This window comes from Cyprinus carpio, chromosome B14 (genome assembly GCF_018340385.1).
Source record: "Cyprinus carpio isolate SPL01 chromosome B14, ASM1834038v1, whole genome shotgun sequence".
Taxonomy (NCBI): Eukaryota; Metazoa; Chordata; class Actinopteri; order Cypriniformes; family Cyprinidae; genus Cyprinus; species Cyprinus carpio.
The window spans coordinates 3,105,576-3,120,688 of record NC_056610.1 but is presented as its reverse complement, the minus strand read 5'-3'; the positions used below and the strand labels follow the sequence as shown (position 1 = coordinate 3,120,688).

Below are 15,113 nucleotides of genomic sequence, written 5' to 3'. Positions count from 1 at the left end.
AGGAGACGGTGGAAAGCAAGCCAAGCGAAATAAATAAATAGGAAAAAAATATCGGCAATGTTTTTTTTTTTTTGGTCCTTACAGCTCATAATGCACAATTTGGCTTCTGTGTAGAAACGTGCTCTGGTGCCATGAAACATAAAAATATGGAAAGGAAAACTGTGAAAATATTTATACAAATGAAACACAGTATGAGACAGATTAATTGGCAGGTTAAAAAGGCAGCCATAATAAGAAAAACATGTCAATATTCATCACTGAATCCAAGCGTGCAAATATAAAATACAAAAAGTTCAGATTGTCTGGACTAATTATTATAATCACATCTTGAGAAATGAATACATTGCTTAAAATACCCACATTTAAAGTTCATTACTCCACAGAAGGAAACAAGAATGTACTTTACTGTGTAGATCGCTTTATTTTACTATATGGAACACCATATAAAGAGCATAACGCAGATGTTATGGCATCCTATAAAATGATTCCACTAGGGGAATTATCTTTAAAAGCCAAAGTAAATCATGTATCAATCTGACATCTACGAATATAAGAATGTTTTATTCTAAATACAATACCAGCCCAGAGAAATCAGTAAAACATTTTGGTGTTGAAATTTCTTAGAATCATGACAAAGACTTTTTCGATATTTTAATATCTGTATTCGCACACTATAAAAGAAAATCTAGGCTTTCCAAAACACTACAAAACAATGTAGCTAACACCTATCAAACTACACCTCGGCCTCCACTGGCACGGCTTGAATTACGCTGAAGGTGGGACGTGCCAGCAGAGGGATTAACAAACAAGTCCAAGTTCAAGGGCCCTGTCTAAACAGCATGGCGGAGATGGCTGCGGTGCATCAAAGCCGTCCTGGCACATCTTGGGCGTCCCAGCACAGTGGGTGCAGCTGCTCAACTGAGGTCATCTTGGCAGCTGCCCCGCCGCCCCCCTCCCTACCCTCCCAAAGTTCAGGGGTTTGCTTATTGCCTTCAGCTGCAAAGCAACTTCTCATTCATGCTTAATTATGAGAAGACTTTTTATACAACGTTGTTTTCTTATTCTCTATTGCCTGCTTTAATTCTCCTCGCATGTTTCATGATGTTTACTCTTGATTTTTAGCTAGAGTGGGGAGGGAATGGGTAGATTTCATGCAGTATATTTATTTATTATTTATTTTCCTTGAATATTCTAAAACAGCTACAATTTCATGACAACCCCATTAACGTACTCAGTAAAGAATTTAGCATTTGCAGTGAAACTGAGTGTGAATTTGACATTTCTCAACTCTTTTAAACATTTAAGGTATAAGAAATCTTGTAGTCAGTGAGACCAAGTGTAAATTGTGGACATTTTCATATAAAAATATGGAAACGAAAACTGTGAAAATATTTATACAAATGAAATACAGTATGAGACCGATTAATTGGCAGGGTAAAAAGGCAGCCATAATAATTTAATTGTATTATTTTATTTTATGCTGTCTGAAATTGTGAGGCAGACTCTGATTTGTTTATTTTTAGATGGTATTGGTCATCTTGCAGTGAGACTGAATGTGCATTTTGAATAAAAAAGTGGGACTGAATGTGCATTTTGAATAAAAAAATTAAATATATAAATAATATATATTGTATTAAATGTGTCACACAAAGAGAGTGACAATATCCAAAACATGGATATGTGCTTTTCCATTAAGTCATACTGTATGAATGCCCAAAGTGGATTTTACTTTTATTGGCAAGACTGGCAAAGAATTACTGTAGAAGTTTGTTTGCATTGTCATTTTGTTGTGCAGTATTTTTAAGGCTGTTTTATATTAAATTTTAGTTTGTATTTTAGCACGCACACTTTGACAAACATTATACATTGTCCTTTAACAGGAAATACAATAATTAACAGGGCAAAGGAAAATTATTTTCTACTCCCAGTTATCAGTAGGGAGACTGGGATACACACGCTTCAACAGAAAGCAGGTTTACTGTATGCAGCCGCCACTCTAAGAGATGCACATGCAGGGGTCAGGATCACTAATGACCCACTGTATGCTACAAAACAAACAGTCCATTCACCACTGGGGATGTTCTCGATTCCTGTAATTTAGCTCCATTGTCTTGCATTACATAGGGCTCATCTGAGAGGCAAATAAAAGGATCATTAACTTAGTCCAGCTAATATAAAACTCACCCTGAAAGAGGCACTCCACCAGGGCCTCCATTTAGACTTGGCATTGCTTTAGATGGATGCTTTTGCAATCCCAAATTACCCCACTGGTTACATTATCATCCTTGAAGTTTAAGGTGACTACACGCAGAAACTACACTGCTGGTCATTTAGAAGTTATGGCGGTGGCTTGCTGTTTTGTCGGTGTACCATCTCTGAATGTAATGGGTTCATGTCCTCAGAAATATGGAAGGGGGCTGGTGAGATCACAAGACTGGCCCAAAGCCCCTCCTCACGCAAGTAGAGGGATCACTATTTGGAACGTGGCCAAATTATGCCCTGATTAACTTGGCGAGTGGCCAGCGCGCTCATTCAGCCCTCTAAACTTTAAACACAGAAGAACAAAGGTCCAACTACTAGACGGCAGGTCTGAGAAAAGGCCATCGAAATGAAGTATTTTAAGGATCCTTCTGCTCATTTTGATCTGGCCATTTCTGGTTGGCTCAAGTCAACAAAGGAAGTTGCTGTTCATGGCTACAGATGTCATATTTTATTTAAAAATGAGGCTGTGAGTGATAGTATAGTATATTTAATATTTTTACAAAAATAACCCAACATATTTTAGGCCGTTTCTGGTTGTTAGTTTTTGTGCACTGTCAATGCTTTGACCAAGGATGTTATATATATTGGTGAAAAACATTTGGAAGACACTCTTGTTTCTTTTTACAACATGTTTTTGCAGCGTTAAGCAATGTAGCCATTCACAGACATACTGTGTTGATTTTTTGTACACAATGGCCAATCAAAGGCATCAGAGGCCGGAGTTTTTATCCAGTGCTGAGTGAATAAAAAGGGAGCGCTCTTTGTTTGCTTTCCAGGATCTATAAATTCCATTTTAAATTTGTATAAAGCTTTTGATTTCATGCTTAGAGGACCAATGGTCAAGTACACACTGCAGAGCTTCCACCCTCAGTGGTTTGATTCTGGAACCGGGCCTGATGTAGATACGTGTATTTACAGCTGGCTAATGAAAGGTGCATAAAAGGTGTTTATTGTGTTTGAACTAGTTTTGCCCACTTAGCACTGCTTGAGGATCTTGCTGTGCATCTTTAAAAAGCATCATATGCTTGCTAAAAGTGACGAAGGGCTGTAAAGAAAATGTTGTGTGAAAAGCCCATATATGGAGAGGTTTTGGCAGGTTTTATAAAAGTTATTAACCTTGAGCATGTGGCCACTCATTTAGAATACTTTCAGTAACATTAGAACAAGGTTAAGAACATGTATTACATGTATTGCATACAGAACTACCAAATATTGCTACAAGTGTGATTGCATCATATAATAATTGCTGTTAATAGTGTTCATCGTCTGGTTGACTACGTCTTGTACTAATTTTTCTGAAAATTTCTGCCTTATGCTCATAAACTGACAGTCACCACTGATAAGCTACTACTAAATATTGTAGAAACTTAATTTTCTGTAAAGATGCTTTGCAATGATTTGTATCATAAAAAGTGCTATACAAATAAACTTGAATTGAACTGAATTGAATGTATTGTGAACTAGGCAGAAGTTCTCCAAGCAATTATTAGTGTACGCGACCCACTGTCATCAAAATAAACTGCTATTTTGAGAGGTTTTGTATAACTTACCAATGACGATGAGGGTGTAGTTAATGTTGACGCTGCCAAAACCATTGGTGGCTTTACAAATGAATGTCCCAGCATCCTCTGCCTCCACCTCTTTGATACGGAGAGCTTGCTGAAGGACCCTGAAACGCATCCAACCACTGTGGATGTTTCGTCCGTCTTTGGTCCACATGATGAGGGGTGGTGGATCACCCTCCACAGGACACTGAAGTTTCATGGTGCGTCCAATTCTGACGGTCTGACGGTGAGCTACCTTCTCTGCTACACGTGGAGGACCTACAGAGAACAAGATGATGATAATAATAACTGTCATTATAGAGCGCTGTCTAAAAATACACAAAAATGCAGTTTTTCTACACATGGTCAATTGAACTGTCATTCAATTGTCCTCCTGCACATGAAATTACAAAATTATGTTAGCTGATGAAATAAATGACAAGATGAAAAGGGAGGACACAGGTAAAAGGAAGCGCTTCATATTCATATATATCAATCTATCAGAATTCACTTATATATTTATATATAAGATTATAAGAGATTACACTCTCTTTTTGTCAGAAAACAAACACTTTGACAAAACTTGGGCCCTTTTTGACATGAAGAAAACACAAAATCAAAAGTTCATTGTCAGATTGTGTTCACATTATTTTTTTCATTGCACACCTTCGGACACACTATACTCAAACCAACCGAACTTAAAGGGGCCATATGATGCTATTTTAAAGATCATTATTTTGTGTATTTGGTGTAACAGAAGATGTTGACAAATGTTCAAAAAACTTATTTTTCAAATACTAGTACATGTATTGCAGGTCCCCTATGCCCCACCTCTCTCAAACTCATGTTTACTGAAAGTCCCTCCTTTCTGACAAGAACATCTGCTCTGCATTGGCCAACTGACCAAGTGCATTGTGATTGGCAGAACATCACAAGCACGTGTCGGAAATGTAACGCCCCTTTCTATAATCGCAAACAGAGTCTTCAAAATTTGTAAAGACAGTTAATAATGTCCTTAGTTTTACCATCAGTTCAAGCCCAAAAGGTCACGTGATAGACACAGTGATGAAGCTTGTATGTGTTTGCAGTACACAAGCCACGGACGGTTAAGACAGCCGACTCCACTGTGTGACCATGTCTGTCTCTCTCGCTCTCTCTCTCTCTCTCTCTCTCTCTCACACACACACACGTACGCGCACACAAGGAAAAATTGAAATAGCATCATATGATTGATTTGAGAGTGAATATGAATTAAAAGTTGTTGTTTGATAATGTTGTTAGTTTCACTCACATGATTTTTCGCAGATGCTTTTAAAAAGCGACTTACAGTGCAACAGGCTGACATTTTCTACCAACATGTGTTCCCTGTGAATCGAACCCACAACTTTTGCTTGTTCGACAATGCTCTACCACTTCTTATTCGAGAAGCCATTTCAAAATATGGAAAAAAGTCCATTTGTGTTTCATACTTGCTTTAAGCTTTTCTATTCTAAAAATCCTTACTCGTTTTCAACAGTTCACTATGCTGGAGTCTTGTATACTGGCTGTGGCACTGAGGTAAAAACGAAAGCTTCAGTGCATTCAACTAAATCATTTGCTTTTCAAGAGATGAGACAAAGCTTTCAAGACTCTTGGCCTGGCTGAGCAGAGTGAGGCTTCCCCCTGCCCACGCACAGCCTTGCTTGCTCTCGTTAAAAGACCCAATGCAGGAAATTGATAGTGTCACTGTTTATGTCTGTGGGGAAATTGTAACCGCAGTCCCCTGTCAGCCAGCCATGTTTTGCTGGCTTACTCTGCTACTGGACTGCATTGTTTGTATGCTCCTCAGTTGGTGGCTCCTCCGAGGTTAAAAAGGTCAGAGTCTGCAAATACTGTCCGTGCTCGTTCCTCTCAAGGCTGTGTGAGTCACTCTAATAGCTGTTTACGTAATGCTAATGCCAGATTGGATCCATTTAGCTGCCACAAAACAGGGCTTAAGAAGATCTTGTGGTGAAAAATTTGAGAAACAGATTTCCACATGCAGTCATACGCATGAAGGATATTATGCTTTAGATAAAACACCATGCTGGTAATTGCAGCCATCACTCGGATAAATGAAGAGGAAATACTTTTATCTCATTGTCAGACGTCCCTCCAGCACATAATCATTTCCAAATCCATCTCAACAAATTAAATCCTCAATCTGCTGAAAGAGATCCTCTGAAAAAACCATTAGGAATTTGTCTGAAGCAATACGTCAGGTTAATATGAGGAACATATAAAAATTAGCAGATATTGTGTAGACATGGTGTAAGGTTGCAACTTGCCACCATAGTAACTCAAATGATCACTGGTCTGCAACTCTATGTATATCTGCTATTTTATAATGGCCTTAAACATCGCTGAGATAATCATATTGACAATGTATTACTGTTTTAAGTCTTTTTTACTCAACTGTTACAAAACGTTTTTGTAATGATGCACATCTTATTTGTGATGAATAATGTTTATGTATGCATTTAACTTGACTAGTTTATTGAAAAATAATTCCTTAGATTGGCACGATTGTGTTGTTACTAGTGTGTTTAGAAGTTTTTGTTGTCACGGGTGTGTATTGCATTGTTGCATGAGTGCAAGAATGTTGCTTGTTTTAGTGTTCTATATGTGTTGGTTGAGTTAGTGTCCTCTATTTGGTGTGTTGTGCCTTTACCAAAATAATGTGCATATAAAGAGAGAGTTGACTCCACAGATTGCAACAAGCAACTAACACAATTAAAATAACTGTCTTTCAGGATTCCAGATGTTTTAAATTGGTGCAAGCAACTAACACAATTAAAATAACTGTCTTTCAGGAATTCCAGATGTTTTAACAATGGGGAAATGAGCTTTACAGTACATCCTGGCTTTTTAAAGACTACATAAACCCTGCTTCTCCAAAGACAAAAACAGTTGAGGCGATTGATTAAAATACTACATATCCTGCTCTATTTCTACCATTATTATAATCAATCTTTTATTAAACCTTATTTTAAATAATTCTTGACATCCTGATGCCCCAAGTGCAAGTTAGAATTCTCAAGATAGTTGAGAATTCAGGGGTGTATTTGCCTTTTCCCGTTTTCGTTTTTAGTTAGGGTTTTTTAACTGTCTTTCAGGAATTCCAGATGTTTTAAAATAACTGTCTAAAAGAATAGCCCCTTTCACACTGCGATTCCAGCAAATACACGGGTAATGTGTCCCGGCATTTGTACCCGGGTCGCTAGATTTTGCACTTTCACACTGCCAGAGATATGTGTTGCGTTCACACACAACCCTAAAGGTCCCGTAAAGACACATGATATGATGTGACGTGTAATGTACGAGTCGAAAACGCTAGGCACGTTAACTTTCACTTAAGCTGGCGAACGATCTCAGCTTCAGCGTGGAAAGTAAGGAACTAACTGATCTCTGTTTCTTTTCAGTTTGCACATATTTGTTTCGTCGCGAACGTTGATCTGCCTTCAAAACACGCTAAAAGAGTCGCACGATAACGTGCGTCATCACTACGACACGGCATTAGTTCTGGCTTTTGTTCACACAGCGCTCGTTCCGGGACTGAAACCCGGCAATGTTACTAGGTCCCCGACCCGGGTTCAATCCCGGAATCAATCCCGGGACATGTTTGCTTTCACACAGAAGTCGACCCGGCAATGTTCCAGGTCCAACGTGCAGTGTGAAAGGGGCTAATAATACATTTTTATCAATGTATTTATTTATTGTAGGCTATTTTTCTGCATTCCACAAAAGAATAATACGTTTTTAGCAATGTATTTTTTATTTTTTAATCTTTGATAGTTATTTTTTATTTTTAATAGCTGGAAAGTACAGTATATAAACCTTTTATAATTTAACTCCATAAATTAATCAACACACTTTTGCTGGAAACGATGGCATACTCCGCAAAACATTACTATATACTTTACACAAATTTTTAAAGATGCTTTCAAGAATATTTAAGCCATTTTGGCAATCTGTGTTACCGAGCTAGATAGGATTGTCATATAGTATACATAGTGACATATCACCAGAATTTGCAACAACGTAGCAACATCACAGAAAACCAAATGTTTAAGGTTGCGAGGCATGGGAATGTTCTTTCTTAAGCACAATCCTGAGATTTCTGAGCTCTGACATTGAGAAGACTATCAGTATTCCTTGAATATAGTGCACAAGTGCACTATTTTATGTCCTTATTTGAAGCGCCATGCCAGCTACTATCATAATATACTTTTGTTGTATGGAAAAGAGCAATACAAAAATTCTTTAAAATCTTTTATATGCTGATAGGTATCAATTGTCCAAAAACTGTTTGATGTCGAATCAAAGGGGGCTTTTCTAGTGAAAAATCTCATGCCTGGTTTCACACTGCTCTGATATGACGTGGTGCCCAGTGGGAGTGTGAAGGAGTCCCTGGCACAGGTATCGAGTCTGACTACAGCACACTACTGTGTCTCACAGACAGCAGTGGGTAGCTGACATGTTGATGGATGATGTTTGAAAGTGTGAAAAAGAAATTAGTCACAGGCAGGAACTCAGGAACTCACCGGAGCACTGTTCTCCCGCTCTGTTTCGAATGGCTTTCTCATCAGAGTAAAACCTTCCTGGTGAGCCATTTCACAGATTGAAATCTCATTCTCCTTTAGGAGGCCCATACACCCATACTTTGAGCAGATTTACGGCTCTCCCGCTCCGGGCCTTCTGTTCGCGGGTCAGTCCCGAGGCCTGTCCTCCTCGCGGGTCGACAGCACTGCACGTTTCACAGATCAGAGGTGCGTGGAAGAAAACAAAGGCCCTGAACTTTCACAAGCAGTGCTCGGTTTGCCTTCCAATTCTTCTCCCTTTGGCTCAAAGACGGCTGTGATTAATGTAACGGCTCCCACACAAGTCACAAAAGACGGAGCCAGGGTCAGGAAAGCATTTTGTTTAAGCCCTCCGAAAAAAGAAACATCAACACGGAGTAACAGTATTTACACTGTATGAATAAATAAATGCATTCCAATGCCCAACAATACACACTTCAAGAGCAGTGTGCGTCTGTGTAAATATTGGGTGTGTGAGTGAATTTGTGGGCTGAATGAGGGGAACGGTAGGTCAAACTCTTTAAAAGGCAATCTGTTTTCTCCATTCAACATAAACGTATTCCCTTCTGTCGCAGCACTATACAATACGGAGGCCAGCCTCTTATTCGCCTGTGCACCGGAGAACTCTCAGCGAGTTGCAGTCTTCCATATCCCTCCTTCCCTTTTACGGCTAGCTGGCTTAAGGTCTCCCAACATGCACGCCTGGAATGTCGACTAATGACAGGAAAAAAAATATTCTGTAAGAGGCCAAGGCAAGTAGCATTCCATCATATATTCTCTTTTAACTCCAGCCCTCTGCCAAAAAGCCTCTACACTGCGATTTGCGTAAAGAAAGCTTTCCCTTAAGAATAGATATCTCTCCTTGAGCCAGCTAGATAGGGCCCTTTGGTGCAAAAGACGCTGAGGCATAATATTTTGGTTGGCCTCATGTAGGGAGCACAGGACGTGATTTTGGAAGAATGTGCTTGATTATAATTTCTTGAGCAGGTCTGAGCTCACGAGTGCCAATGTATTTACCTTCAGGAAGCAGGTTATGATAGAGTAAGATAACCCTCACCCTGCTTTCACTTCCTCTTACAGGGGGCTGCTTTATTGCTAATCATATTATTTTTCACCACAAACTCCCGGAAACGTACTGTGAATAAGCCCAAAACTAACATCTCCGGAGTTGTAGAAATTAATTGAATATTGTAGGTCAGATTCAATAAGCTTTATCCACAACATCTAATCATGTGACGAACAAATGTGATGTAACTATGCATTAGACCCTTAAACAAAGCAAAACACTCACAGGAACGCAAAATCCATGTCCCCCAAGAAAATCAGTCTCCTCAAAAGGCAGATTTGGACAAATTTAGAGATATATTATGAATAATTTACTTTCAAACCCTCCAATAAATGTGAGTAATCTGTAAGTCCATTAAAGAGTTAGTTCACACGGCAATCCAAATCTCTAAGATTTTTGTTTATCTTTGGACAACAGTTATCTCATATTTATTTCATATATATCTCAATTTCTGTCCTTACAATAAAGCTCTACATAATCAAGTTCATAAAGATATTGTAAAAGTAATAAATATGAACTGAGAACATGAAACTCTTCTAAAGAGACAGAATCACTTTATACAGTGGCGTAACTTTGTTTTAAAAAGTGGGTGGGGCAGGAGCGAGTGTGTGTGTGTGTGTGTGTGTATGTGTATGTGTGTGTGTGTGGGGGGGTGTTAATGTATTGACATAGAGCTAATTTTTATTATGATAGTTTTATTCTTACATGTACTATTATAATATGTATTATTAGCCCCGAGATAATTCATTTCAGTGAATAAATACATAGATACACATTTGACAGAAGCGCTTCTGTGTGAATACTGTGCACGAGTCGCAAGAGAACATTCCGTTCCGATCCAGGCCTATATATAATGTTTTCTATTATAGAGTGGTTCTATCACAAATAACATGGCAACGAACATTCAGCATGATTTCAAAAACAACAGATTCTGCGAAACGAATATTTTATCTGCATTAGGTCTGTGCCACGAGATGGTGGGGACAATATCGACTCTGACTAAAAGTGGTGGGGACATGTCCAACTCGATTTTATATGATGCTTAAAATAAATATTGATCAACACACATATATAGATCACATGAATTATGGTACAAAAAATATTAAATATGGATCTACAAATATGCATATATAGATAGAGTATGAAAACTATCTTAATTTCTAAACAAAAGTCAAAACAAAACTTATGGGTTTGAGATGATGTGAGGGTGTGTAGATGATCATTTTCATTTTGCTTAAAGACAAGCTAAAATATTTTACTTCAAATCAAATGTGCCAAATGCATAAAATCAAAAGCATAAAGCACATATTAAGATCACATTTAATTTAGTTAATGAACCTTTCTAAATTTTTAATGAACATAACATAATCTGTGACTATCTCTAAACACAATGTCATAAATGAACATCAGTTTATATATAAAGCATGTTATGAGTATGATTGTGTTAAAATAGGAGTAATTACAGTGGATTTACACCATCTTGAAGGATGGATCATGACTGGCTGAAAATGTAGAACAAGGAATGTAAACATACTCCAGTTATGATGTATGGTATGGTCTCTAACAGCTGGCGTTGGCCTTGTATGCATACTAAGATTTTTCCCAAGGTGACACAATCGAGATGGGATCAAGTGACTTCCCTTGCATTTAAAGACCCTTAACAACTAGAAAAGACATGAAAACAACCTCAAAATTTCTCATAGTAATTGTTTTTTGATTGTTTATAAAGGATTTGAACATTTTGGGGTCCAGGAAATTTGACCGGCAATCAACAACTGAACGCTCCGCTCAGTGAGCTCCAGATTCTGTTTACTAAAGCAGGCCAAGGATGGAAAAAAGCCAAAGAGAGTCGGATGAAATGAAAAACCTCCTAAAACATTTGCCGGATTGAGTACGGGTCTCCCTCGGGGAAAGCTGCAATGAGGAGGATTGTGGGATATCACATGTTGCCACCATGAGGTTTTCAGAGCCAACAGCTACACAAGGAAAAAGACCATTGTGATGATGTTCAATGTTCAAAACTTCGGTCAAAACTTTAGTAATTACAAAAACACCCAATAAACACCTATTTGAATATATTGTTCTATATATTTCTATTATATATACACATATATAATTATATATACACATATTGTTTTTCTTTAATTAGTGAGACTATTGTTTGTTATGAAGGTTTATGACCCATAAGAATATAAAAACTTAGAATGCAAACTACCCTATAATCTAACTAGTGTTTGGAAAGTTACAACAAAAACTGTAATTGCTACATTTTTTTGGAATCTTTTCATCTTTTCTATTTCTTTTGGAAAACAAACCTACATTCAAGGTCTTTTTGACTTTAGGGCATCGGTGTCGTTATGAGGTTCAGTTTTAAAACGAAAACAGAATTCAGCAACTCAATGACTATAATCAATCAATGGTAATCTATTTACACTGCTAAGCAAAGTTACACACAAACACCAGAGAAAGAAAGGCATCAGTATTCTTCTAAGACCACATTTATGTGATACTAAATCCGCAACAAATCAGGCATTTTAAGGCATGGCCAAAATCAAAACTCTTCTCTGATTTTCTTGCATAACTATGATCCTTCATTTGCAGTTTATATAAATACAAGGAATACAGCATGCAAAAGATTATGTGACTTCATTTGCATATCCAGAAGGAAATACCAGTGTTGGAAGTGAAAATATAAATGTATTTCGGCCCGGTTTCACAGACGGGGCTTAGCTTAAGCCAGGACTTAGTTAAATTATAGCTTTTATAAAAATGCCTAAGAAGAAAACGTTACACGTGTGCATCTTGAGATAGAACAATGGAACTGACATATTTTAACATATGTCAGAGCAAGATATTTTCAGTTGAGACAGCTCAAACATGCATTTTAGTCTGGGACTAGCCTTAAGCCATGTCTGTGAAACCGGGGGATAAGGAAATATAAATACATGCAAGGAAGACCATTCACAATGGAAATTCTCCACAGAATTATTAATTGATAAAATTACCCCCTATAAAAAATGATCACCAGTAAAGGCTAAAATTTAGCTACAAAACTCTGCCTGAAGGGGGTGAATACGCTAAGTGGTTTAGGCCGAATTAACTGCAGAAGTTAAAAATGTAGGGGTTTAGATCAAACCCTAACCACAACATCTGACAAATAACGAAGGAATGCAAGCGTTGTGAATATATAGCGTAAGAAAGACTGTATATCTCAGATACAACGGTGATATTTCTATGCTGCTGTCTTTGTGTTTCTGTCATTGCCTGGGGCGACAAGTGAAAGTGATGGGAATAGTCTACTCACACAGACCGTACTCTATTCAGACAGGTAAAGAGCAGCCATTTCCCCTGCTGTCAATAGGTCAATTGCTACCAATTGCAAAAGCATGACAGTTAACGCTGCCCTAAGGCAGTGGCCTGCTCGTATTTACATCAGACATGCACAAGACCTTCAAGAACTCTCAAATGCATTCTGTTAATCGCAAGTACCAATAAAGTAAAACACAGATGTACACTAAACCAGAATATTATTACACCTTAGCAACCATATGACAACAACTTGGCAACCACCCACCTTTACACAATGGAGTTTTGCAATAAATAAATAAATAAATTAAAAAAAGGCTTTACCACAAGCAGTACAACATGCCACTAGTAATGCCAAGAACACTCATATTTTACATTACATATTGCATTGTGTTAGGGCTGATGAAAAAGTCAGTAAAATTTATATTAACATTATGCATTTTCCTACAGATTGTTTTTTTGTTTTTTGTTTTTTGTTTTTTTTACTTTAGAGTGTAAGTTTAAATTTGGTTTAAAGTTTAAAATGGAAAAGTTGCTTTTACATTGCACATGAAAGTCAAAAAATGAAAAAAACTATATATGTCTAAGTGGAAGTTTCAAATAAATATTTATGTAATGAATGGTTACACATGCCTTTTGTCAATATAATTACATGCAATCAATAGAAAAACAGATATAGTACAAAACAGCTCCATCATGTATTCGGCTTCCAGATGAGGGGAAAAACATGTTGTGAATGGCACAGGATCCCGCAAACTAGAGCAGTGATTGAGCGAGTGGTTTATCTAATGAAGGGCTGGAGCGGTGGGAAAAGAGAGGTTTGGCTGGCTCTCCCGTTCTGCCACTGCTCTTGCCACGGCCCCAACGGAGACACACTTTTCTGGGAATCTCAGGACCAGAAGCCAGTAGGGTGTTGGGTGCTGAGCGGATAATGTTGCCATGTCGACCAGTCAGCAGATTCTTAAAAGTCTTTAAGTTCCCTTTGCTGTTCTGGCATTAAAGGAACACAACACGAAACCCTTATTCCTTCTTAAAACAATCCCAACATATTTATATTAAAGTGTATAATAGCAGATTTTTAAGATCAGATGTTATTTTAAGAAATTATCTTGAGTAAGAATTATCTTTAAAAAAAAAAAAAGAATATATATATAAATCCCAACATATTTATATATAGATATATATATATATATATATATATATATATATATATATTCGGAATCAGTTTTTGCCTTGATTTTTTCCAGTAGAAACATCTAAACATTAAACAAGAAAAATATACTTCAGAAAAACAATTGTGTAAGATATGAAGTACCAAATTGCCAAATATATTTTTATATATTATGAAATTGCTTACAAAAACTGTCAATGAGGCAAGATCAATAAAATTATTTCAAGATATATTTTCCTAAAACATGATTTTAACATAATAAGAGCAAATGGATATTGTTTAGATATTTTTTTACTGTGGAACAGGACAAAAAGTGTTAAGACCATTTTTTTTTTGCCATGTAAAGACTGGGGTGATATATAATTGTCACAGTAGAAAGAGTCTTTGAAGGGAAATGAATAATGCTGGTCAAAGAACCAGACCTCAATGGGACTTGCTCCAGAAACGTTTAAAGCTGTCAGTTCTGAGGAGTGTAAACCTCCATCTCACCTTATATAACGGCCACAGGTTCACTGGAAACAAAGCATGGCCTGTCCCTCCAAATTAACCTAGATCATGTTGGTTTTAAACAGCACCTGTCTTCTCGGTGTAAAGGAATTAAGGAAAGAAATGTTGCAGTAAAGTCTGGAAATCAGAGTGCTGAAAAGCTATGAAAAGGACATGTTCAGAAGGCGTTGTTTTCGCAGGCTAATGAGCCAAGAACCTCAAGGAGTTTTTAAAGGACGACATACTTCCACTGGTTATAAAGACTTTTATGAGAGCTCAATAGAAGAAACTTGGTCCTGGATGACAATTATCCAGATGTATTGGACGTGAAAGGGGGGCCTGAAAAAATACAGAGGGAGCAGAGTATTCCCTGGGCTGCGACCGCGGCCGGGAAGCCGTAGGAAAAGCCACCTTCTTATTGCATGCTGGCGAAAACTGTGTTAAAGGCCACCACTTCAATTACATGTAGCTGCTGTGGGGGCTTTATGTTTCACAGGGGGGAGATAAAAATGACCTCTACAGGGTGCCGCATTAGCTGTGTGGACTCAACGATGGGGACACAGAGGGGGACGAATGTTTGAGCAGGGAACAGACATATGGACGAGGACGACATGTGGCAAAAGAAGCACAACCATATGCTATGTTCCAATTTTTTTTGCCAACTGAACCATTTAAGATTT

The 15,113-nt window shown here is 37.7% G+C and overlaps 1 protein-coding gene across 1 annotated transcript in view; it reads right to left on the bottom strand.

Moving 5' to 3' along the window:
- Positions 1-15,113, bottom strand: part of fgfrl1a (fibroblast growth factor receptor like 1a) — a 51,522-nt gene that overhangs the window by 23,353 nt on the left and 13,056 nt on the right. Inside the window, exon 3 of the mRNA XM_042737746.1 lies at positions 3,813-4,085. Coding sequence (XP_042593680.1) covers positions 3,813-4,085 — 273 coding nt within the window. The remainder of the gene's footprint in view (positions 1-3,812; positions 4,086-15,113) is intronic.